Source organism: Prunus avium, chromosome 6 (genome assembly GCF_965620075.1).
Source record: "Prunus avium chromosome 6, drPruAviu1.hap1.1, whole genome shotgun sequence".
Classification (NCBI taxonomy): domain Eukaryota; kingdom Viridiplantae; phylum Streptophyta; class Magnoliopsida; order Rosales; family Rosaceae; genus Prunus; species Prunus avium.
The window spans coordinates 5,411,842-5,434,642 of record NC_142289.1 but is presented as its reverse complement, the minus strand read 5'-3'; the positions used below and the strand labels follow the sequence as shown (position 1 = coordinate 5,434,642).

Genomic DNA, 22,801 nt, shown 5'->3' with positions numbered 1-22,801 from the left:
CGGGAAGAAGACTTCAAAGCCAACAACGACGACAAATAAATAATTAATCTCTTAAGTACATATATTTTACTATTAATTAGGCAGTGACATTCTTCTAAACAGCCAATCACCGGGATTTGAATTGTGGATGTTTCTTGAGATCCTGCTTGCCACTCAATTTAAAAGCCACCGAATCTGGAGTTATAGAATATCATGGTTAGGTCTTCTCCTGAATCTGTAACAGAAACAACCCTGCTCTTTTTGGTTGGAGATTTCTTCACCATTTTCATGCCTGAGGTTGAATGAAAAACTTATCTGCTCTTATAAAATCAGTCAAGGTTCAATTCATCTTCTCCATTTGATCTACCAAATGATCTAAGTGGCACGCACACGTCACAAGATAAATCTATAGGTGAAATTACTTCAATACTTGAAAGGTTATAGTTAGTGAAATACGGGAACAGAAAAAAAAAAAGAAAAAAAAAAGAAGAATAGAATGAAAGTCTCAGCTATTATAGACTATTTATTAAAATGATAAAGTGTAGTGTTTTTTTCTTGTATTATTCAAAAATATGTAAAAAAAATACATGTATTAAATGTCAAGAATGCATAACATGCTATATGCAAATTTATTAACTATATTTTGAATAGGCTATTCACAAGAAAAACTTTCATACTCCCATTTCTTTATCTTCTTCCTATATATCTCCTCATGTCACTTATCAAAGGAGGTGAAAGATAAGAAAGAACGTCGCAATAATGAAAGATGAGCAGGAAAGTATTGTTAGTCAAGACATAAACAAGACATAGACAGCTTTCCTAAAACAAGGAAAAGCTTGTCTATCACATTTCCACTTTTCCATGTTTATAGAAACACCTTTCCATGTTTACATTTCCATGTTTTAGGGAAACACAAATCCTGGAAATAATCCTTGCTTTGTGATCTTGTTTGTAACTAATAGTTAGCTAGCTACATTTGTATAAATCTCCTCAAGATAGTAATACAAGTAGCTGATTGGAATTCTCTGCAAAACATATCATATCTCATATTCTCCACACTCTCAATTACACTATCTTTGGCATGGTATCAGAGCAATCGATTTTGGTTGCCTCTGCATAACCTTGTTCTTCCCTAATCTCTACCTATCCTTGCCCATAATTTGCTGTTATATCATTCCTATCTCATACTTTGCCTTACCTTAAAATTGGTTGTGATCACAATCCTAATTTGTGCTCTTGTTTGCTGAAGTTCTAAGCTTGTTTGCTGAAGTTCTAAGCTTGTTTGCTTAAACCTTGTCTCTACTTAACCTTGTCCCTGCATAATTCAAACTTGTGTTCCTTTGATGACTTGGTTCTGTTGTACCCCTGTTGTGTTCCAGAAAACTTCCGCTGCATTTACGTATCCATACTTTCACACAAGACCCACAACATGGCACCCAAGACTGCTTATGTCATGACTATCAGTGAGTCTCCATCTCCTGCCTTACTCTCCGACTCCAACCCCGACTCAGGTACACGCTCTACTACATGGATAATTGATACTGGTGCCACTGATCATATGACTTTTGACTCTACTGTTTTTTCCACCTTATTTCCTAAATCTCATTATCCTTACATCACTAGTGCCAATGGGGCTCCTTCTAATGTTGCTGGAGAAGGGACTATATCACTTTCCCCTAAATTGTCCTTACCTCATACACTACTTGTCCCCTCTATTAAATGCAATTTGTTGTATGTTGGGAAATTCCTTGACTCACATAATTGTTATGCCACATTCTATCCTTCTCATTGTAAGTTTCAGGACCTTACGACTCACGAGACGATTGGGCATGGTAAACGGAGAGGGGGGTTGTATACCTTGACGGTCTCATCACCACCACGAGCTGCCCATGTTCAAAACTCACGTGCTCAACAACAGATTTGGCTATGGCATCGTCGCTTAGGACATCCATCGTTTGGCTACCTTCGACGGTTGTTTCCATCTTTATTCCAAGGCTTAGTTGATTCTCAGTTTAAGTGTGAAACATGTGTGTTGGCCAAGAGTCATCGCACTGTATTTCCCTCAAGTGATAGTAAAACAGAATTTCCTTTTGAGTTGATTCACTCCGATGTTTGGGGCCCTGCTAAAGTCTCTTCTACTGGCAAGAGGTGGTTTGTTACATTTATAGATGACTGTACCCGCATGACATGGGTATATTTGCTCGCCCATAAAAGTGATGTTACCACCACAATCCGCGAATTTCATGCTATGATCACCACTCAGTTCCAAGCATCCATCAAAGTGTTTCGATCTGACAATGGTGGGGAGTATGTGAATGGTGCCTTGGCTCAATTCTTCAAGGACCAAGGTATCATCCATCAAACCTCCACACCCTTCACTCCACAACAAAATGGTGTCGCCGAACGAAAGAATCGCCAATTACTTGAAGTTGCCCGTGCCTATATGCTTGATAAATCTGTTCCTCATCACTTATGGGGTCATGCTCTTCTCTCTGCAGTCTATGTGATTAATCGGGTGCCTAGTAGCGTTCTGAATTTCCAAACTCCACTAGATACCTTAGCTCATCACATCTCTCTTCCTACCATTCTCAAGTTGCCTCCTCGTGTGTTCGGTTGCGTTGTTTATGCTCATGTTCCTTCTCATCAACGGAGTAAGCTGGATCCGTGTGCCCTCCGATGTGTGTTTATTGGATATGGCTTGAATCAAAAAGGATACAAGTGTTACCATCCTCCTACTCAAATTTTTTTTGTCACTATGGATACCACTTTTCATGAAGATTTGGCCTACTTTATGGTTTCCAAGACCCCTTCTCTTCAGGGGGAGAGGGGGAGTGAAGAGAAGGACTTGTCATTTGAAGAGAATATCGAAAAAAATGCTGAAGAAAACGGAGAAGTACCCTAGGCGACCGGTCGCCACCCTACTTGCGACCGGTCGCTTTTACACAGAGTTGAAGAATCTCATGAAGTGCCCCAGGCGACCGGTCGCGATCCATTGACGACCAGTCGCGAAATGCCCCATGCGACCGGTCGCGACACATTTACGACCGGTCGTTTTTACACAGAGACGAATACAACTCAAATTCCCGAGGCGACCGGTCGTGAAGAACCCAGCGACCGGTCGCTGTTTCACAGAGTCGAAAATTCTGAAGAAAATCATGATCTGTCCAGCCCTGACATCAGTGAAGACCTTGAGACTATGGAACCAGAAGGTGATCCAGATGCCCCTGATGATCAACTACAAAATACAACCCCTCCTGCCCTGCCATCGCATCATTCGTCTAGTGATGAAGAAGTACTTGAGGTAACCACTGAACCACCTAATGTTGCACCATATACACTTCCACCTAGATCCAATAGGGGAAAACCTAAACCTCAATATTGCCCTGACCTTAATGCTAAATCTAAATACCCCATCAATAACCATGTGTCCACTCATAGATTGTCAAAGTCATATGCATCATTTGTCAATCAATTATCTACTGTATGTGTTCCAAGTAAATGGCAGGATGCTGTGACAGATTCTAGATGGACTGAAGCAATGGCAATTGAAATGGAAGCTTTGAAAAAGAATTCTACATGGGAAATGGTTCCTTTACCACATGGGAAGAAACCAGTTGGATGTCGATGGATATACACTGTTAAATACAAAGCTGATGGATCCATAGACCGATACAAAGCTCGATTAGTGGCCAAGGGATATACACAAACATATGGAATTGACTACCAGGAGACGTTTGTACCAGTTGCCAAAATCAACACTGTACGTGTTCTCATATCCTTGGCTGCAAATCTTGACTGGCCACTACTGCAATATGATGTAAAAAATGCTTTTCTTCATGGGGACTTACAAGAAGAAATATATATGGATCCACCACCAGGGATTCCTATGACATCCGGTCCTAATACCGTATGCAAGCTGAGAAAATCTCTGTATGGGCTAAAGCAATCACCCCGAGCTTGGTTTGGGAGATTTACTGATTCCATGAAACGATTTGGGTACACTCCAAGTAGCTCAGATCACACATTGTTCTTAAAGCGTCGTGGTGGAAAGCTTACGGCCCTGATCATCTATGTTGATGATATGGTGGTTACCGGTAATGACAATGAAGAAATGCAGAATCTACAGAAGCTCCTTGGAAGTGAATTTGAGATGAAGGAACTGGGTGAGTTACAATATTTTCTTGGCATTGAGGTTGCTAGATCTAAACATGGCATATTTTTATCCCAAAGAAAGTATGTGTTAGATTTGTTGACAGAAACAGGAATGCTGGATTGCAAGCCAGCTGACACACCTATTGAACAGAATCACAAATTGGGAATGTATCCAGATCAAGCTCCTACTGATAAAGAAAGGTATCAAAGGTTAGTTGGGCGATTGATTTATCTATCCCACACACGCCCTGACATAGCTTATGCTGTGAGTGTGGTAAGCCAATTCATGCATCAATCGAGTGAAGCACACATGAATGGAGTAATACGAATAATGCGATACTTGAAGATTGCCCCTGGAAAAGGATTGATGTTCTCCAAACATACACCTATGGATCTTGAAGGATACATTGATGCTGATTGGGCAGGGTGTATCACGGATAGACGCTCAACTTCTGGATATTTTACATTTGTGGGTGGCAATTTAGTTACTTGGAGGAGTAAGAAACAAAGAGTTGTAGCAAGATCCAGTGCTGAAGCTGAGTTTAGAGGAATGGCTCAAGGAGTATGTGAATTGCTTTGGTTGCGAAGATTGCTAAAGAATCTTGGCATTAAACAAGTGAATGCCACAAACCTATATTGTGACAATAAAGCTGCCATCGAGATAGCACATAACCCAGTACAACACGACCGTACCAAACATGTGGAAGTCGACCGACACTTCATCAAAGAGAAACTAGAAAGTGGTATAATTAAGTTTCCGTTTGTAAACTCGGAAAACCAACTTGCCGACATTCTGACGAAGGCCGTATCGAGTAAAGTCTTTCATGACTCAGTTGACAAGTTGGGCATGCGTGATATCTTTGCACCAACTTGAGGGGGAGTGTTAGTCAAGACATAAACAAGACATAGACAGCTTTCCTAAAACAAGGAAAAGCTTGTCTATCACATTTCCACTTTTCCATGTTTATAGAAGCACCTTTCCATGTTTACATTTCCATGTTTTAGGGAAACACAAATCCTGGAAATAATCCTTGCTTTGTGATCTTGTTTGTAACTAATAGTTAGCTAGCTACATTTGTATAAATCTCCTCAAGATAGTAATACAAGTAGCTGATTGGAATTCTCTGCAAAACATATCATATCTCATATTCTCCACACTCTCAATTACACTATCTTTGGCAAGTATTTCTTGTAATTTACATCCGCTCAAGAGAGAACATTGATTTTTGGGAAATGAAAACTGTGTCATGATCTCATCCTCAACTGAGTATGATTTTTGAGCCCCTTCTTCTCTGCATGATTGCCATTTTCTCAAGTGATGAAGGTTCATTTCATGTATAAGGCTCTAAACAACCAATCAAAAGGATTTGGCAAAAGCCCGCATTATTGTCCCTTTTCTTATTTTTAAAGCTCCCAAATAAAATATATCTAGTATTTGTAGGCACTAAAGATTAATTCTTCACCTGATTTTATAACAGTCATTATAAAACAAAATGCCTTTAGCGAGGGCAGTTTGTGGTTGGAAAAGGCTTCTACCGTCGGAAACACACTCGTTAGAAATAGTTTTTTTCCGACCAGTCCATCGTAAATAATTTATTTCCAACGCCCATGTTTGTCAATATGACTTATATTTCTGTCATAAATGGATTTTCAAAACAATCATACAAATTCATTTCCAACAATAAATATGGTTGCAAATACTTATGCGACTATCAGAAATAGTTTTTTTTATCAAGATATTTTGTTTTGTGACACTATATTTTCAACCAATGACTATTGGTCGAATATAGTATTTCCGACCCTAGAGTATTATTTGTGATAAATATAATTTGTTGGAATTGTGCATTTCCGACATGGAAGTGTGTCGAAAAAAATATTTTTCCAACCATATTTATGCGATTATCAAGAATAAAAAGCCGTCGGAATGTACAAATATTTTGTAAAAGAAGTATAAAAAATATTTCCAATGAGAAATTAGTGTCCGAAAAATAATATATATTATCATTAGTAAAAGATCAATGTAACAAATTCCAAAAGAAACTCATTACAATCCTAAAATATATCCTATATCACTAGTCCTCGAAGCCCACTTCCAACCGAATGAGGTGTTTGAATGTAGCTTTCAGGTCTTCATGTGACTTGTATGTAAATATGGCTTCCTTGAATTAATGCAAAACCTTATCCCATGATTCAAGCACACCTACATACAAATAGTTATGATCCTGAATTGAAAACATAAATATTTTTTTGGATGAAATAAAATGTTATGAGGAATTAAAAAAACATAATACATGCCTTAAACGAAATAAAGAAACAGGTGATTAATCTAATTTTTACACATAACAGAAAGTGGCTTTTTCGTTCAATGTTTTTCAAACGCAAACTCAAGATCTTAATCATGGTAACCACAAATTGATCTTTATGAGGTTTAAAAAAAATAAAAATAAGAGTTTAATAACATACCTGAAACATAACAAAATAGATCAAATAAAGAACTAAGGCCAAAAATGCATTTCTAGACCTGCGCCAGAGGTATCCCTTGGACTATAGCATGTCTTTCTTGATATTTAGTTTTGAGGTATTGAAATGTCAAATAAAATGATAATTAAAGTTTATTTTGCCACAGTTCTAAGTTGAACATGATGTAAGAAGTATGTCAATTATTCTATCTATATTTTAGTAATGAAGCTGAACATTATCTAGTCCATAAAATGCTCACTCTGACCGTGTGCCTTTGTAAGCATATAATTCATAACTGCCTATCCTAATTCCTAAGTAACCTGAGAAAGGAGAACTAACACATTCGCTTTCAATGTAATTCCTATTGTTGGGTGAGAAAGAAGCCTGAGGTTTTGTGGGTGCATTTTCATGGCGAATAACCCTGATATAAACTTCTCTGGTGTACATTTAGCCAACACAAACAATTGTAATTGAAATAATGTTGAAACATATGTATAACACCTAAAAGACCATAAGAAGGAAAGAGTATTACATGTTCAACCAGTGAGGTTCTAGTAAGGGTGGAAAGAAGTGCTCTTGATATTGTCTTTGGCCCACTCACAAGCCAGATTTTTTGCAAAATGATTGATTGTAGCTGAAAACCGAGAAGAGGAGAAAATGAAAAAGGCTTTAGCTTTTGCCTTTTTCACACTCATCAAATTTAATACAACATATTGACTATGGACTATGGAGCAAAGGGAGACAAACCATAACAGAGCAGTAGCTCACCTTTACTTGTTATTGGTCCCAGAACCTATACCCCCCCAAACCAGAAACAGAGGATATAAACACATTGCTTCCTGCTCCAGATGTTTTCAAAAGAGGATCTGCAAATTGAAAGATGGTATGTAGATTCTAAGTTGGTAGCCATGAGTGAAGAATATTCTTTAGAGTGCACTCAGTAGTTGGGTTCCTGATATTTGTCTCAACATCATTTACCTAGTCCAACAATCAAATTAAATATAACAATTTTCTTTCTCATAAAATACCCTTTTCAATTCGAGAATTGAAGTCATAACCACAACCTGTTTGTACTTAGACTATGAAATATTAAAAAGTTCTTTCTGACATTTATACAAGCAGCTAGAGAACGAAACAAACAGGGGGTTACTTACAATTAAGTTGAGCTTGCCATTGAAAGAAGAAGCCACTTTCGGTTTAGACTAGACGAGCCGTCACAGACATACCCAATGACCAGAAAGCCCTTAGCCTCCTAAGCAATTGTGCATCTAACTTTTTTTTTCTCTTTCAGAACGGGAGTTTCTAAAAATTTTTTTGGGGGGGGGGAAAGGCGGCAACAAATTTTTATTTTATGATTTTTTACGTAAATAAGTTTTTTTTTAAATATTCATTTCTTAAATTCTTTGTGATTAAATTTTTGAATAACTCAAAATTACCTTTATGTTAAAAAAAAAAAACCAACACACAACTACATTTTCAAGAAACAAATATATAAACCAACAGTATATTAAAATATGAATAATTATAAAAATAAATGGAGAATAGGAGCTAGTTCAACAGAGATTCTCCACACAAAATGATACAACAAAAAATAAAAAAAATAAGGAATTCTATTGGCATGCTCTTGAAAGTGTGACGATAGGTTAGTAGATAGAACAGAGATTCACCATTGCATTGCTCATATAACAAGGTCGGTAGTAGAAGCTTTCATCAAATTAAAGACCATCGGCCCTTCTAAATTATTGGGGCTTGCAATTGGAGTGAATTATTAGAATACTTATATGGACCATCATACTCGTTGATATAAAATAAATACCTAGTATGTGTTCACTTAGAAGATTACTATAAACTCAATTGTGTGGAATCATGATTTTAGACCTATAAAATCAAAGGATTTGTCGTAAGCAGTGTGTAGCTTTTTTTGGTGCATTTTTCTAATTTTTTAAAGAATTTTTCACGATAATTAAGTAGTGTGTAGCTTTTGCGTGGTTGAAAATATCGTCCCCGATATTATCGCGATAATATCGATATAATGACAATAATTAAGTGGATAAGTGTGAAAATATTGCCCTCTCAAAAAAAGACGAATAATATCGATATTTAAATCATTGCCTGTAAGAAGCTGCATCAATTCAGTTTAAAATAGATTTTATATGATTTCACTCCTAAACATCAAAATAAATACATTACAATTCTGAAAATTTCCCCAAAAATTCCTACGAAGTCCTAGTGACATTCTCCTCATCCTAAAGCTTGGACAATCAAAACTCAAATTAGTTTGTAAACAAACAAAACACTAGTTAATGTTTGTTAACCTAACACTCTTGTTTCTTTGATCCAATGATTACTATGAACTTAATTATGTGGAATCATGATTTAAAACCTTTAGAATCAAAGAATTTGTTGTAAGCTGTACGTAGCTTTTTTCGGTGTACTTTTCTAATTTTTATTTAATTTGTTAAGATAAACAACAAAAAAGTAAGAAAAAAGAGAGGTGGTGTTGTGGTATGAGGACACGCATTACCAACACAGAAAAAGCACCTGTAAGAAGCTGCCACTTGTCGATCAATTCAGTTTAAAATAGATTTTATATGATTTCACTCCTAAAAATCAAAATAAATACATTAAAATTTTTGAAAATTCACCAAAAATTCCTACAAAATCCTAGCGACATTCTCTTTGTCCTAAAGCTTCATTTTAACTTACAAAAATTCAAAGTGACAACAAAAACTCAAATTAGTTTGTAAACAAACAAAGTACTAGTTAACTTTTGATAACCTAACACTCTTGCTTCTTTGATCCCTCAATTATGTGGAATCATGATTTTAAACCTCTAAAATCGATGAATTTGTTGTAAGGAATGAGTATCTTTTTTCGGTGTATTTTTTTTTAAAATTTAATTTGTTATGAATATTTTAAGATAGTCATTTCCGACGACTGCTAATTCCCCTTGTAAATAGAAAAATTATTATCGGCGACCATATGTTGCCCTCGGAACTAGGTTGTGATTTCCAATAGCTATGAATATGCCCTCCAAAACAAGCACAACTATTACCGACAAGGATGAGTTTGGTCATAAATATAACGGCATTACCGAGCGGACATATTTCCCCTAGGAAATAGTCAAACAATTTTGAGGGCATGAGAAGCCCCTCGGAACTTATTTTTGACAAACAAATTTTGTGTCGTTAATAAAGTTAGTGCAAAGTTTTCATGCCAAATAAATTACATTTCCGACGACTATAGAGACTTTTTTCGAAGGCCATTCCTTTATGGAAATAAATTCCAGCCCCGTAACATATTTCCAACGGACAACATTTTTTCATTGGAAAAAACACTTTTGCCGAGGGAATTTGGGAGCCCTCGGAATAAGTTGGTCGGTAATGAACCTTTTTTTTTGTAGTGAGTACAGAGCAACTCTGCTCTTTAGTTCGAAATTCCCTCAGCATCTTTATGCTGGAGGTCGGACCAAACATCTCCATTCCAAGTTTATGAAGAATTCCTCTTCCAATCAACCCAGAAATTAACATGAAAATATGTCCATATAATGGGAACCCTGGACCTAGAGCTATGACACATGAGCCATGACGTTGCGTTTATATTGAGTCATTGGCGTATTGACTGACCTTAGGCCATCCTCAATGGTTGGGGCTCTAAAAGAGGTTTATAGAGCCTCATTTAGAGCTCTGATGGAATCTTTGGGGCTCTAAAGGCATCTCTCCCACAGTGAGAGGCTCTACATCCAGGGCTCTATATTAGAGGTTTGATATATTTTTTTTAATGATGTAATTTAATTAAGGTGCTATTTTTGTTTTTTGTTAACTTATTTATGTTAGTTTTTTTTTTTGGTGAACATTTCAACCCAAAAAAATAAAAAATTGGACAAGATTTGAAAACATGGTTATAAAAAATAGGGAGCTTTAGTTTTAAACCATAATATAGTTTACTAATTTAGTAGAAAGAAATACAATTTAGTCTAATTAGCAAAAGGCCAAACACCAAAATGTAACAAAAATACCATTACAAAATATGAAAATTACAACATATGCCATTTTCAGTATTTAGTTTCAAACCAAAGCTGAAAAACGACATCAAACCAAAACTGAACCAAAACGACATCAACCGAAACCAAAATTGAATCACAACCCATTCGCGCGACCTTTCAACTTCATCTCCAGAAACCTCTTCAACTTCACCTCCAGAAACCTCCAGACCACTGATGAGCACATAAATTATCACATTTTCTATCCTTAAATTATATTTGTTAGTAATTATTTTTCTTACAATGTTAGTTAATTCGGTGTGTTTTCACTTATATGCTTGCTTACTATTTTCTGCACCACTTTTTGATTTGTAATATTGCACTTTAATGTTTGCAGTGGGGAGCCAACCATGCTTTGCAAGTGATGATAATTGAAGCAATCCAATCAATTGTGGCAGTCGACACTAGAGAAGAATTGAGGTGCAGCTTCCACAAGCCAAGAAGAATTATAAAATGAAGAATGTGGTTACAGCACAATAAAAGCCAATTGAATTGATTACATATGTTGATGTGTATTCCAATACAAGAGATGAAATTGCATAAACAAAAGAAATTGGATGAGCTTGGCGGCAAGGTGGATGAACAAAATAAATGAAGAAATATTTGATTGGCTTTGTGGCAAGGTGGAATAATAGTTTAATCAAAGCAAGTTGCAACATAAGCAATTCCCATTCTCTATAAATAGAGTGTTGCCGTAGAAGGAAAATACACCAAGCCTCACAACTTGAGCTTTCTCTCCTTCCTCCATATCTTTCTAAGTTTTAATTTCTGTTTTTAGTTTTATTTTATTATGGGGAACTAACTCCCTAGCTAAGGCTAGGGAGAAAGCTTTTAATATAAGTGTGTAATTTTTATTAGTTTGATCCAAACTTAAGCTTTAATGTGAATTTGTAGTTTTTGTTCAAATGAAATTTGTAGTTTTCTTTTTAATTAATTGATGAATGTTTGATAATCTATTTCATGGGTTCAATCATGTTTTTCCCATTGTGTAGTAAAAACTTTCATGCTTTTAAAAGAGAAGAAAATTACTAAAGATTAATAGAATTTTGATGAAGATTATTTTTTGATAGTTTGTTGCCAATGGTACAAGTTATGCTTAGAATACTTCTAAAGGAAATTAAAAAGGGCTTTAATTATTTTGAACAACTACAAAGGAAAATATTTTGTGGATCAAATTATTAAGAGTTGCATGCTTATGTTAAAAGTGGAACCCCAATGCCTTAGTGTTTTAATCAATTAAATTTTCTCTAAATCAAAACTTGCATAAATCTACTTTTCAATCATAATTGTTCTTTTTCAGCTCTGCTATCTTTACACCGCTCTCTGTGGATACGACACTCGGACTTCCGAGCTACACTGCTATACGACACCTCCCTTAGGTTTTGCAAAGTGGTGCGAACAAATTGGCACCGTTGCCGGGGAGCGGCTTGTCAAAGAGTACAGAGATCCCCTTGGTCAGAGGTTTGCTGGTTATGTGAAATTCTTCACATATGGTACACTCTTTCCAACTTTCATCCTATTGTTAATATTTTTTTTTTTTTAATTTTTAATTTTGTTTTTGTTTATTTATTTATTTACTTTATGCGACCTAGAGATCATCTAGGAAGGTTTGTCAAAAAGTCTGAAACTGTTAATTTAGAACATTTTGCTTCAACTTCTTCAACTGAAATATCCAATAAATCTGAAAGCATGGCAGCAATTGTGAATGTTGAACAAGAAATTGCGAATAATGAACAAGAGGTTAATGCTCAGATTGTGAATCATGAAATGAGAGAAGAAGTAGTTGCACCTAGGACTTTAGAGACATTTTTGCATCCTATTCGTGCACCAAATCCTTCATGCATCATGTTTCCACCTAACATGCCAAATTACGATTTCAAACCTGGAATGATTCAATTACTACCTATTTTTCATGGCATGGAAAGTGAAAATCCTTATGTGCATGTTAGGGAATTTGAAGAAGCAATTGGCACCTTTTACAATGTTCAACTTGATAGGATTAATTTCATAAGGTTGAAATTTTTTCCTTTTTCCTTAAAAGAAAAGGCTAAAGGTTGGTTGTATTCATTAAGGGCTAGATCCATAGGTTCTTGGGGGGAAATGACTCAAGCATTTTTTAACAAATATTTTCCAAATCACAAGACAATTGCTCTTAAGAAAAGAATCTCAAATTTCTCTCAAAAGGAAAATGAAACTTTGTATCAAACTTGGGAAAAATTTAAAGAGCTTTTGAATTTGTGTCCACACCATGGCTTTGAAAACTGGCGTCTTGCTAGTTATATCTATGAGGGACTTCTCCCCCGTGATCGCCAATTTGTTGAGTCTATGTGTAATGGAAATTTTATGCAAAAAGACCCTGATGATGCCTTAGAATTTTTGGATGAAATTGCTGAAAAAGCTCATCAATGGACTGTCCCCAGTCTAGTTGAGACCACTGATCGTTCAAGAATTGCCACATCTTCTACTAATAAAGGAATTTATCAATTAAAAGAAGAAGATGATTGGAAATTAAAATTTGAGGTTTTGACTAAAGAGATAGCTGCTTTGAAAACGGAAAAATCAAATTTGCCTCAACCTGTTTTTCAAGCTGATGTTAATCAAGTATGTGATTCTTGTTATGAGATTGGTCATACTGTTAAAAATTGTCCAATTTTTCAGGAAATGAAAGGAGCTTATGAGGAGCGTTGTGCTGCTGTTGGAAACTTCAAACAACAATATTCTCCTTTTTCCAACACTTACAATCCAGCAACAAGGAATCATCCAAACTTTCGTTGGAGCAATGATTCACAACCTCAGGTAAGTGATAGAAATTCTTTCAATCATCAGTTTCCTGCAACTAATACATTTAATGCTAGACCTTCTTTGAGCGATACTCTTCAAGCATTTATGCAGGAACAGCAGAAGCAAAATCAAAGGTATGATACCTTGTTTGGTCAAATGGTTGAAGAAAATAAAGAAATTAAAAGCCAAATTTCTAAATTGACAAATTCTTTTGCAATAAATGAAAAAGGAAAATTTCCTTCCCAAACTCAACCAAATCCAAGGAATGTTAATTCGTGTGAAACCTCAATTGAACATGCTAAGTCTGTCATTGCTCTTAGAAGTGGTAAAATAATTGATAACACACCTTCACTGAAGGAAGTTGAAAAATCTAAGAATAATGATAAACTTAACATGTCCAACTTGAATGAATCAAATGAATATCATTTTCCTGCTCCTTTTCCTCAAGCTTTAAATCCTCCAAAGAAATTGAATCAAAATTTTGAAATTTTGGATGTTTTTAAAGAAGTCAAAGTTAATATTCCTCTGTTAGATGCTATTAAACAGATCCCTTCTTATGCTAAATTTTTAAAAGATCTGTGCACATTTAAAAGAAAGCATCAAGTGAAGAAAACTGCATTTTTGACTGAACATGTGAGTGCTTTGTTGCAACATAAGGTCCCTCCTAAATACAAAGATCCAGGAAGTCCCACTCTTTCATGTGTAATTGGAAAAAATTACATCAATTGTGCTTTGCTTGATTTGGGGGCTAGTGTAAATTTATTGCCATATTCAGTATATTTGCAGTTAGGTCTTGGTGAATTGAAGCCCACAACAATGAAGTTGCAACTTGCTGATCGTTCTGTACGAGTGCCGAGAGGGGTAATTGAGGATGTGTTGGTCCAAGTGGACAAATTTTACTACCCTGTTGACTTTGTTGTTTTGGATACACAACCTGTTTTGCATTCTGAAAATGAAATTCCTGTCATTTTAGGACGTCCATTCCTTGCTACATGTGACGCACACATTAGTTGCAGAAGTGGGGTAATGAAACTCAGTTTTGGTAACATGACATTGGAAATTAACATTTTTAATGTTTTCAGGCGACCTTATGAAGATGATGATTGTGCAGTGGTGAACTTGATTGAAGCTCTTGTGCAAGATCAATTTGAGAAGACCAGTATTTCTGAACCTTTAGAGGATCTTTTATTGAATTCTAAAGAATCTGAATTACTTGAGGATCCGGAAATTGCTTATCTTAATTCATTATTTAATTCCTTGCAGGTTGATAAATGGACGCCAAGGTTTGAGAAGCTTCCACCTCGGAAGGAAAAGACATTGCCATCAAATGTGGAAGTTCCTGATCTAGAATTGAAGCCTTTACCCATGGGACTTAAACATGCATTCTTGGGGGCCAACAACACTTTTCCAGTGGTAATATCTTCTAAACTTGACTCTTTGCAAGAAGGTAAGTTACTTAATGTGTTGAATTCTCACAGATCTGCCATTGGTTGGACTCTTGCTGACATTAAGGGAATTAGTCCTCTTGTTTGTACTCATAAAATATTTTTAGAGGATGAAGCCAAGTCTTCCAGGGAAGCACAACGTAGGTTAAACCCAATCATGAAAGATGTTGTTAAAACTGAGGTGTTGAAATTAATAGATGCAGGTATTATTTATTCCATCTCTGATAGTAAATGGGTAAGTCCTACTCAAGTTGTACCTAAGAAATCTGGCATAACTGTGGTTGAAAATGATAAGAATGAATTGATACCTACTAGAGTTGTTTCAAGTTGGCGCATGTGCATTGATTATAGAAAGCTAAATTCTGCAACTAGAAAAGACCATTTCCCTTTACCTTTTATTGATCAAATCTTAGAAAGGGTAGCCGGTCATGAATTTTATTGCTTCATGGATACTCAGGTTATTATCAAATTGAAATTGCCATTGAAGATCAAGAAAAAACTACTTTTACATGTCCTTTTGGTACTTTTGCTTTTCGTAGAATGCCTTTCGGATTATGTAATGCTCCTGCTACTTTTCAAAGATGCATGATCAGTATTTTCAGTGATATGGTTGAGCAATTTCTTGAAGTTTTCATGGATGATATATCTGTTTTCGGTGATTCTTTTGATAATTGCTTGAGTAATTTGGAAAAAGTGTTGGTTCGATGCCAGGAGAAAAACTTTGTTTTAAATTGGGAGAAATGTCATTTTATGGTTTCTTCTGGAATTGTTCTTGGTCATATTGTTTCATCTAAAGGAATTGAAGTGGATAAAGCTAAAATTGAATTGATTTCAAAATTGCCAGTTCCAAAAACTGTTAAAGATGTCAGATCATTTTTAGGTCATGCTGGTTTTTATAGGAGATTTATTCAGAATTTTAGTGCAATATCTAGACCCTTGTGTAATCTCCTATTAAAAGACAGTAAATTTGAGTGGTCTGATTCATGTCAAAAGGCTTTTGATAAATTAATTGAATTGCTCACATCTGCTCCAATTATGCAACCACCTAACTGGACTTTACCTTTTGAAATTATGTGTGATGCCAGTGATTTTGCGGTTGGAGCTGTTTTGGGGCAAAGAAAGGATAAGAAGCCACATGTCATCCATTATGCAAGCAGAACCTTGAACAGTGCTCAGATGAATTATTCTACAACTGAAAAAGAACTCCTTGCTGTGGTATTTGCTTTGGATAAGTTTCGTTCTTATATAGTTGGATCACCTATTGTTATTTTCACTGACCATGCAGCTTTAAAATACCTTTTTGAAAAGAAAGATGCTAAAGCTCGATTGATTAGGTGGATCCTACTACTTCAAGAATTTGACATCACAATCAAAGACAAAAAGGGAGTAGAAAATGTAGTGGCTGATCATTTGTCTAGATTGAGTTTTGAGGATTCGATTGAAACATTGCCAATTAATGATTCTTTTCCAGATGAGCAATTATTTACTATTTCGGAATTACCGTGGTTTGCTAACATTGTTAATTTTCTTGCTACAGGTAAAATTCCATCTGATTGGACTGCTCAAGACAAGAGGAAATTTCTTACAGAGGTTAAAAATTTCTTTTGGGATGACCCCTATCTGTTTAAATACTGCCCTGATCAGATCATTAGGAGGTGTGTACCTGATAATGAAATCCATGCAGTAATTTCTTTTTGTCATAATGAAGCATGTGGTGGTCATTTTTCTGTAAAGAAAACCGCTGCAAAGATTTTGCAGTGTGGATTTTATTGGCCTACGCTTTTTAAAGACACTAATTCTTTTTGTCGAACTTGTGACCGTTGTCAAAAGTTGGGGGCAATTACCCGTAGAAATATGATGCCTTTGAACCCAATTTTGGTAATTGAAATATTTGATTGTTGGGGCATTGATTTTATGGGTCCGTTTCCCGTTTCTTTTGGAAATCTTTATATCTTGGTCGGTATTGATTATGTTTCCAAATGGGTAGAGGCTGTTCCTTGTCGACATAATGATCATAAAACTGTTTTGCGGTTTTTAAAAGAAAACATTTTCTAAAGATTTGGAACACCTCGAGCTATAATAAGTGATGGGGGGAAACACTTTTGTAATAAACCTTTTGAGGCTTTAATGAAAAAATATGGTGTCACTCATAAAGTCGCTACCCCATATCACCCACAAACAAGCGGTCAAGTTGAACTTGCTAATCGGGAGATAAAACAAATTTTGGAAAAAACTGTGAGTCCTAACCGTAAAGATTGGTCTTTGAGATTAACTGATGCTTTATGGGCATACCGTACAGCATACAAATCCCCCATAGGGATGTCACCGTACAGACTTGTCTACGGTAAGGCTTGTCATTTACCAGTTGAACTTGAACATAAGGCATATTGGGCAATTAAATTGTTTAATTTTGGTTTAAATAATGCAAGTTCGAATAGGAAGCTTCAGTTGAATGAGTTGGCAGAATTAAGGAATGATGCTTATGAAAACTCTCGAATTTACAAAGAGAAAATGAAGGTTTTTCATGATAGAAATATTTTGAGGAAAAACTTTGAACCATCACAGAAAGTTCTCTTATATAATTCAAGATTGCATATTTTTCCTGGTAAACTGCGTTCCAGATGGACAGGTCCATTTGTGGTCACAAAAGTTTTTCCTTTTGGAGCAGTAGAGATTGAGGATCCAAAGAATGGTAATGTTTTTAAAGTTAATGGCCAACGTCTTAAACCATTTTTGGAGAATTTTGTTTTGCAGGATGACACGATTCACTTGGAGAATCCTGTTTATCAGGATTGAATTTTCAGACTATCTTTACTTAGTATCATGCTCGACCTAATCGCTTCAAGGGGGAGCATTCCAATCCTTTCTCTTTACTTATTTTGTTATTATTTTAAGTTATTTTTTTTTTTAATAATTAAAATAATATGAGTTGACTTTTGGTAACTCCAGTGAGCGTCTCTGTCAATACAGTGTCTAGGAGTTCTTTAGGCGACACTTTCGGTGTCTAAGAAGTTTGGGTTTTAAGCGGGACCATTGTGACCCCTCCAACCTTCCCGGAACCCCTGGCTGTCTTTTCTGAGGCCCTTAACTGGTCATCCATGAGTTGCTTGTATACTTGTGTGATTAAGGGTTCCTGTTTCTTTTGTTTGTTTGTTATTTGTTTTGTAATTCTATTTTCTATTTATTTTGTATTTTAATTCTTTTTTTTATATTTACTTTAATACCCTTCATTGGTTGTTATAACATTGCTTATTTCTAAGTTTTATACATTGAGGACAATGTTTCATTCAAGTTGGGGGGGGAGTGGAATTAGTTATCACAATTTGTTTCTAAAATTTTCTCCTTAAAAAAAAAAAAAAAAAAAACCCTCTATGCTTGTTGTCATCGAAATATATTTGCATTAAATTGAGATTTGATATTCATGCATGAGTTTAAAATTGAGAACACTTGAGCGATACGATAACTAATCCAGTCTTTAGTCTTTTTCATTTATTTCTACTTAATGAATGATTTATGAGCTAAGCTTTGAAAAATTCACACTCACACTAATGCGCTTGAGAAGATAGAGTTTGAGATTGATTGTATTTATCTTTGTTGTCTTAAAAAAAAAAAAAAAAAAAAAGAATAAAAAAGAATAAAAAGAGAACTTTCACTTAGTAACCGGGCCTCTTGCCTAATCAGTAGTGAGTGTTCGCGTCAAACCGTGAAGTTCTTAAAAAAAAAAGAAAAAAAAAAAGAGAAAAAAAAAAGAAAAAGCATGTGTGACTTGTTTAGCTTTGTAGCCTTTTTAACTCGAGTTATTAAGCTCATCGGGGTGTTTCAACACCTAATGCCTTAAAGCCTTTGTGTTTGAGAGTCATTGGCCTAACACTTGCTACATGGGTTAATTAGAAAGCTTAAGGGAGCTAAACATTGCACATTCCACATAATAGCATGTATATATTTATTTCTTTAATTTCTAAGATAGGAAGGATGGTGTGATTATGATTGAATTTTTGTCTTCTCAACTGTGTTAGTTCACTTTACACCAAAGAAAGCAAATGAAAAGTTTATTAATAGTGATAAATGACTTTGACTTTAGACTGGGAGAACTTAAAGTTTTGGATTTGTGTTCGCTCTTTTAAATTTATTCATGAATTGAGAATCTTGGTTTTTGGGCTTTGACATTCTTGATGATGATTTGGCAGGAGAGTTACTTAAAATTTCAGATGTTTGTGGGTATCATCCCTGAAAACCCTCACGAGACTATAACTCGTCCACTAGGGCAACCTAGGGGTTTAAAGGCTTATTGCATACGCTAAATGCAATCGAGATCCCTGCGGAAGTGGCTTAGTTAGTTTTCATTTTAGTTTGCTCGAGGACTAGCAAATTATAGGTTTGGGGGTATTTGATGAGCACATAAATTATCACATTTTCTATCCTTAAATTATATTTGTTAGTAATTATTTTTCTTACAATGTTAGTTAATTCGGTGTGTTTTCACTTATATGCTTGCTTACTATTTTCTGCACCACTTTTTGATTTGTAATATTGCACTTTAATGTTTGCAGTGGGGAGCCAACCATGCTTTGCAAGTGATGATAATTGAAGCAATCCAATCAATTGTGGCAGTCGACACTAGAGAAGAATTGAGGTGCAGCTTCCACAAGCCAAGAAGAATTATAAAATGAAGAATGTGGTTACAGCACAATAAAAGCCAATTGAATTGATTACATATGTTGATGTGTATTCCAATACAAGAGATGAAATTGCATAAACAAAAGAAATTGGATGAGCTTGGCGGCAAGGTGGATGAACAAAATAAATGAAGAAATATTTGATTGGCTTTGTGGCAAGGTGGAATAATAGTTTAATCAAAGCAAGTTGCAACATAAGCAATTCCCATGCTCTATAAATAGAGTGTTGCCGTAGAAGGAAAATACACCAAGCCTCACAACTTGAGCTTTCTCTCCTTCCTCCATATCTTTCTAAGTTTTAATTTCTGTTTTTAGTTTTATTTTATTATGGGGAACTAACTCCCTAGCTAAGGCTAGGGAGAAAGCTTTTAATATAAGTGTGTAATTTTTATTAGTTTGATCCAAACTTAAGCTTTAATGTGAATTTGTAGTTTTTGTTCAAATGAAATTTGTAGTTTTCTTTTTAATTAATTGATGAATGTTTGATAATCTATTTCATGGGTTCAATCATGTTTTTCCCATTGTGTAGTAAAAACTTTCATGCTTTTAAAAGAGAAGAAAATTACTAAAGATTAATAGAATTTTGATGAAGATTATTTTTTGATAGTTTGTTGCCAATGGTACAAGTTATGCTTAGAATACTTCTAAAGGAAATTAAAAAGGGCTTTAATTATTTTGAACAACTACAAAGGAAAATATTTTGTGGATCAAATTATTAAGAGTTGCATGCTTATGTTAAAAGTGGAACCCCAATGCCTTAGTGTTTTAATCAATTAAATTTTCTCTAAATCAAAACTTGCATAAATCTACTTTTCAATCATAATTGTTCTTTTTCAGCTCTGCTATCTTTACACCGCTCTCTGTGGATACGACACTCGGACTTCCGAGCTACACTGCTATACGACACCTCCCTTAGGTTTTGCAAAGTGGTGCGAACACATTGAGGTAAACATTCCTTCGACTTCATTCTCTTTGCATGATAATAAGCATGATCAAGTTAAAGTTGTCACTACTCCTCAAAGTAGAAAAATAATTGGGCTAGAAAATTCAAAAAATGTTGAAAAAGAAAAGAATTTTGAAATACCAAAGAATAGTGAAGATAATATTAAAGAAAATGAGAATAATTCTGGAATTTTGAAATATCCTTCTTCTGTCCCTTTTCCACAAGCACTTAAGGCAGTTAAGAAAGACTTAAATTCTGAAATTTTGGAGGTTTTTAAACAAGTGAAAATCAATATCCCTCTTTTGGATACTATCAAACAAATTCCTTCATATGCAAAATTTTTAAAGGATTTATGCACTGTAAAAAGAAAGCACAATGTTCAAAAGACTGCATTTTTAACTGAAAATGTAAGTGCAATTATTCAAACTAATACTCCACCCAAGTATAAAGATCCAGGTTGTCCCACAATTTCATGTGTTGTTGGGAATTTTTATGTTGAGCATGCTTTATTAGATTTGGGTGCTAGTGTAAATTTGATGCCTTACTCGGTTTATAAGCAATTGGGTCTTGGTGAATTAAAACCCACCTCTGTAACATTGCAATTGGCTGATCGTTCAGTAAAAATTCCAAGAGGTATGGTGGAAGATGTGCTGGTTCAGGTAGACAAATTCTATTTTCCTGTTGATTTTATAGTTTTGGATACTCAACCAGTTGCGTATTCTAGTTCTCAAATTCCTATTATTCTTGGAAGACCTTTCCTTGCTACAGCTAATGCTCATATTAATTGCAGGAATGGACTTATGCAACTATCATTTGGGAACATGACATTAGAGCTCAACATATTCAACATACGCAAGCAGCCTGAAAGCGAAGAAAATTACGAAGAAGTTGACATGATTGATACAATTGTTCAAGATTGTTTTGATTCTTCTTGTTTTTCTGATTCTTTGCAAACTTGTTTGGTCAATGAAGATTATGATTTTGCACAAAACTCTGAAGTAAATTATAATTTTTCTTTGTTGGATTCTGCACAGGTACAAGAAGAAAACGGGTGGATACCAGAATTTGAAGGTGGATAAGAACTTAAAGATGCGTCTGAAACACTTGGTGCAAAAATTCCAAATGTTCTTTTAATTTCTTGCACAAATTTTTATTTATTTATTTATTTATTTTTGGTGGTTTTAATTAAAAGATTGTTTGGCTTGTTTATTTCAACTTCTATTGCTAGTATAACTTTTATTGTTAGTGGAATTTTATTTATTTATTTATTTTATTTTATTTTATTTCCCTTTCAACTTTTCTTTATGACATTGTTTGATCTTAAATCTCCATTATTCATAAACAGTGTTTCATATAAGAAATTTGATTCATGATTGCTCAATATATTTTCTGAATACGTGGTGTGGTTAGTTAGTTTATTTCTGAGTGGTAAAAACACATTTTTATTCAAACACTGCATTAAACAAAAAAAACAAAAAAAACAAAAAAAACAAAAAAAACAAAAAAAACAAAAAAACAAAAAAACAAAAAAACATTCAAGTAAATTAAAAAAAAAAAAAAACAACTTCTTCATCTTCATGGCATGCCTCTATTTTCTCTTACTTGCAGAATCTGCAGCAGCTCCACATGGTCCTCATTTTTTCTCTGCAGTGCTTCCACGTGCTGATTGGCACAGTAGAGCCGCTTCTGCAAGTCCGCCACCATAGCCTTCAAGGAAGCTATTTCCTCGCTCATCGCGGCACACTCCCGTGTCCTCGCCAGTAATCGCATGCCCAAATTGGTAGCCGAGACCGCGTGGAGCACAGTCAAATTGTGGGACTCCTCCACTGCAGCTTTGTCAGACCTCTGCGCCACATGCAGATGATCTGTCGCTGTGAGCTTGCTGGCAGTCATGCCTCCCAGCAGCAATACTCTGTTCGGTATTGCCTCAGCAAAGTTCGGTATTGCCTCAGCAAAGTTTGAGGCCGTGCCGTGATGATATGTGGAGTTTGGGAAGACAGGGTTTGGAGGAGCCCTTATCTGGGCATTCGGAGGTGCAAGGGACAATTCAAGGTTGAGATCATCAAGGTGAGTGCATGAGGATGCCATTGTTTTGTTTCTGGTTTTTTTTGATATTTTTCTCTGAATTTGCAGGAAGAAATGCTGGGTGCTCTTCTACTTCACCGAGATGAGTTTAAATAGACTTATGCAGATGAGGGAGCCGAAAGCACTTCGGATCTCGAGGGTGCTATCCTGTGCTCTTTTCTCTCGGATCCCTTCATTTCCGGCGCAAATTGCGAGCGCGTTTTTTTTTAGAAGGGAGCATTTCTACTTTCACTTTACT

At 35.3% G+C, this 22,801-nt stretch overlaps 1 protein-coding gene and 1 non-coding gene across 2 annotated transcripts; one reads left to right on the top strand and one right to left on the bottom strand.

The window, feature by feature from the left end:
- Positions 1-1,408: 1,408 nt before the first annotated feature.
- LOC148293529 (uncharacterized) lies at positions 1,409-21,557 on the top strand. The gene is made up of 6 exons (XM_088254506.1): positions 1,409-1,490; positions 1,974-2,327; positions 13,644-14,861; positions 16,397-16,532; positions 17,145-17,287; positions 20,992-21,557. The coding sequence occupies exons 1-6, from the start codon at positions 1,409-1,411 to the stop codon at positions 21,555-21,557; spliced, it is 2,499 nt and encodes an 832-aa protein (XP_088110632.1).
- On the bottom strand, positions 12,782-12,888 carry LOC148293530 (small nucleolar RNA R71). The gene has a single exon (XR_015836889.1). It is a non-coding gene; the product is annotated as a small nucleolar RNA R71 (small nucleolar RNA).
- Positions 21,558-22,801: the final 1,244 nt, after the last annotated feature.

Excerpts from the sequence above, each read along its gene's own strand:
- LOC148293529 (XM_088254506.1), top strand. The coding sequence starts at position 1,409 with ATGGCACCCAAGACTGCTTATGTCATGACTATCAGTGAGTCTCCATCT. Across the intron at positions 2,328-13,643 it reads TCAATTCTTCAAGGACCAAG|GAAAATTTCCTTCCCAAACT; the intron begins GTATCATCCATC and ends TAAATGAAAAAG. Across the intron at positions 16,533-17,144 it reads AGGTGTGTACCTGATAATGA|GGCATACCGTACAGCATACA; the intron begins AATCCATGCAGT and ends TGATGCTTTATG.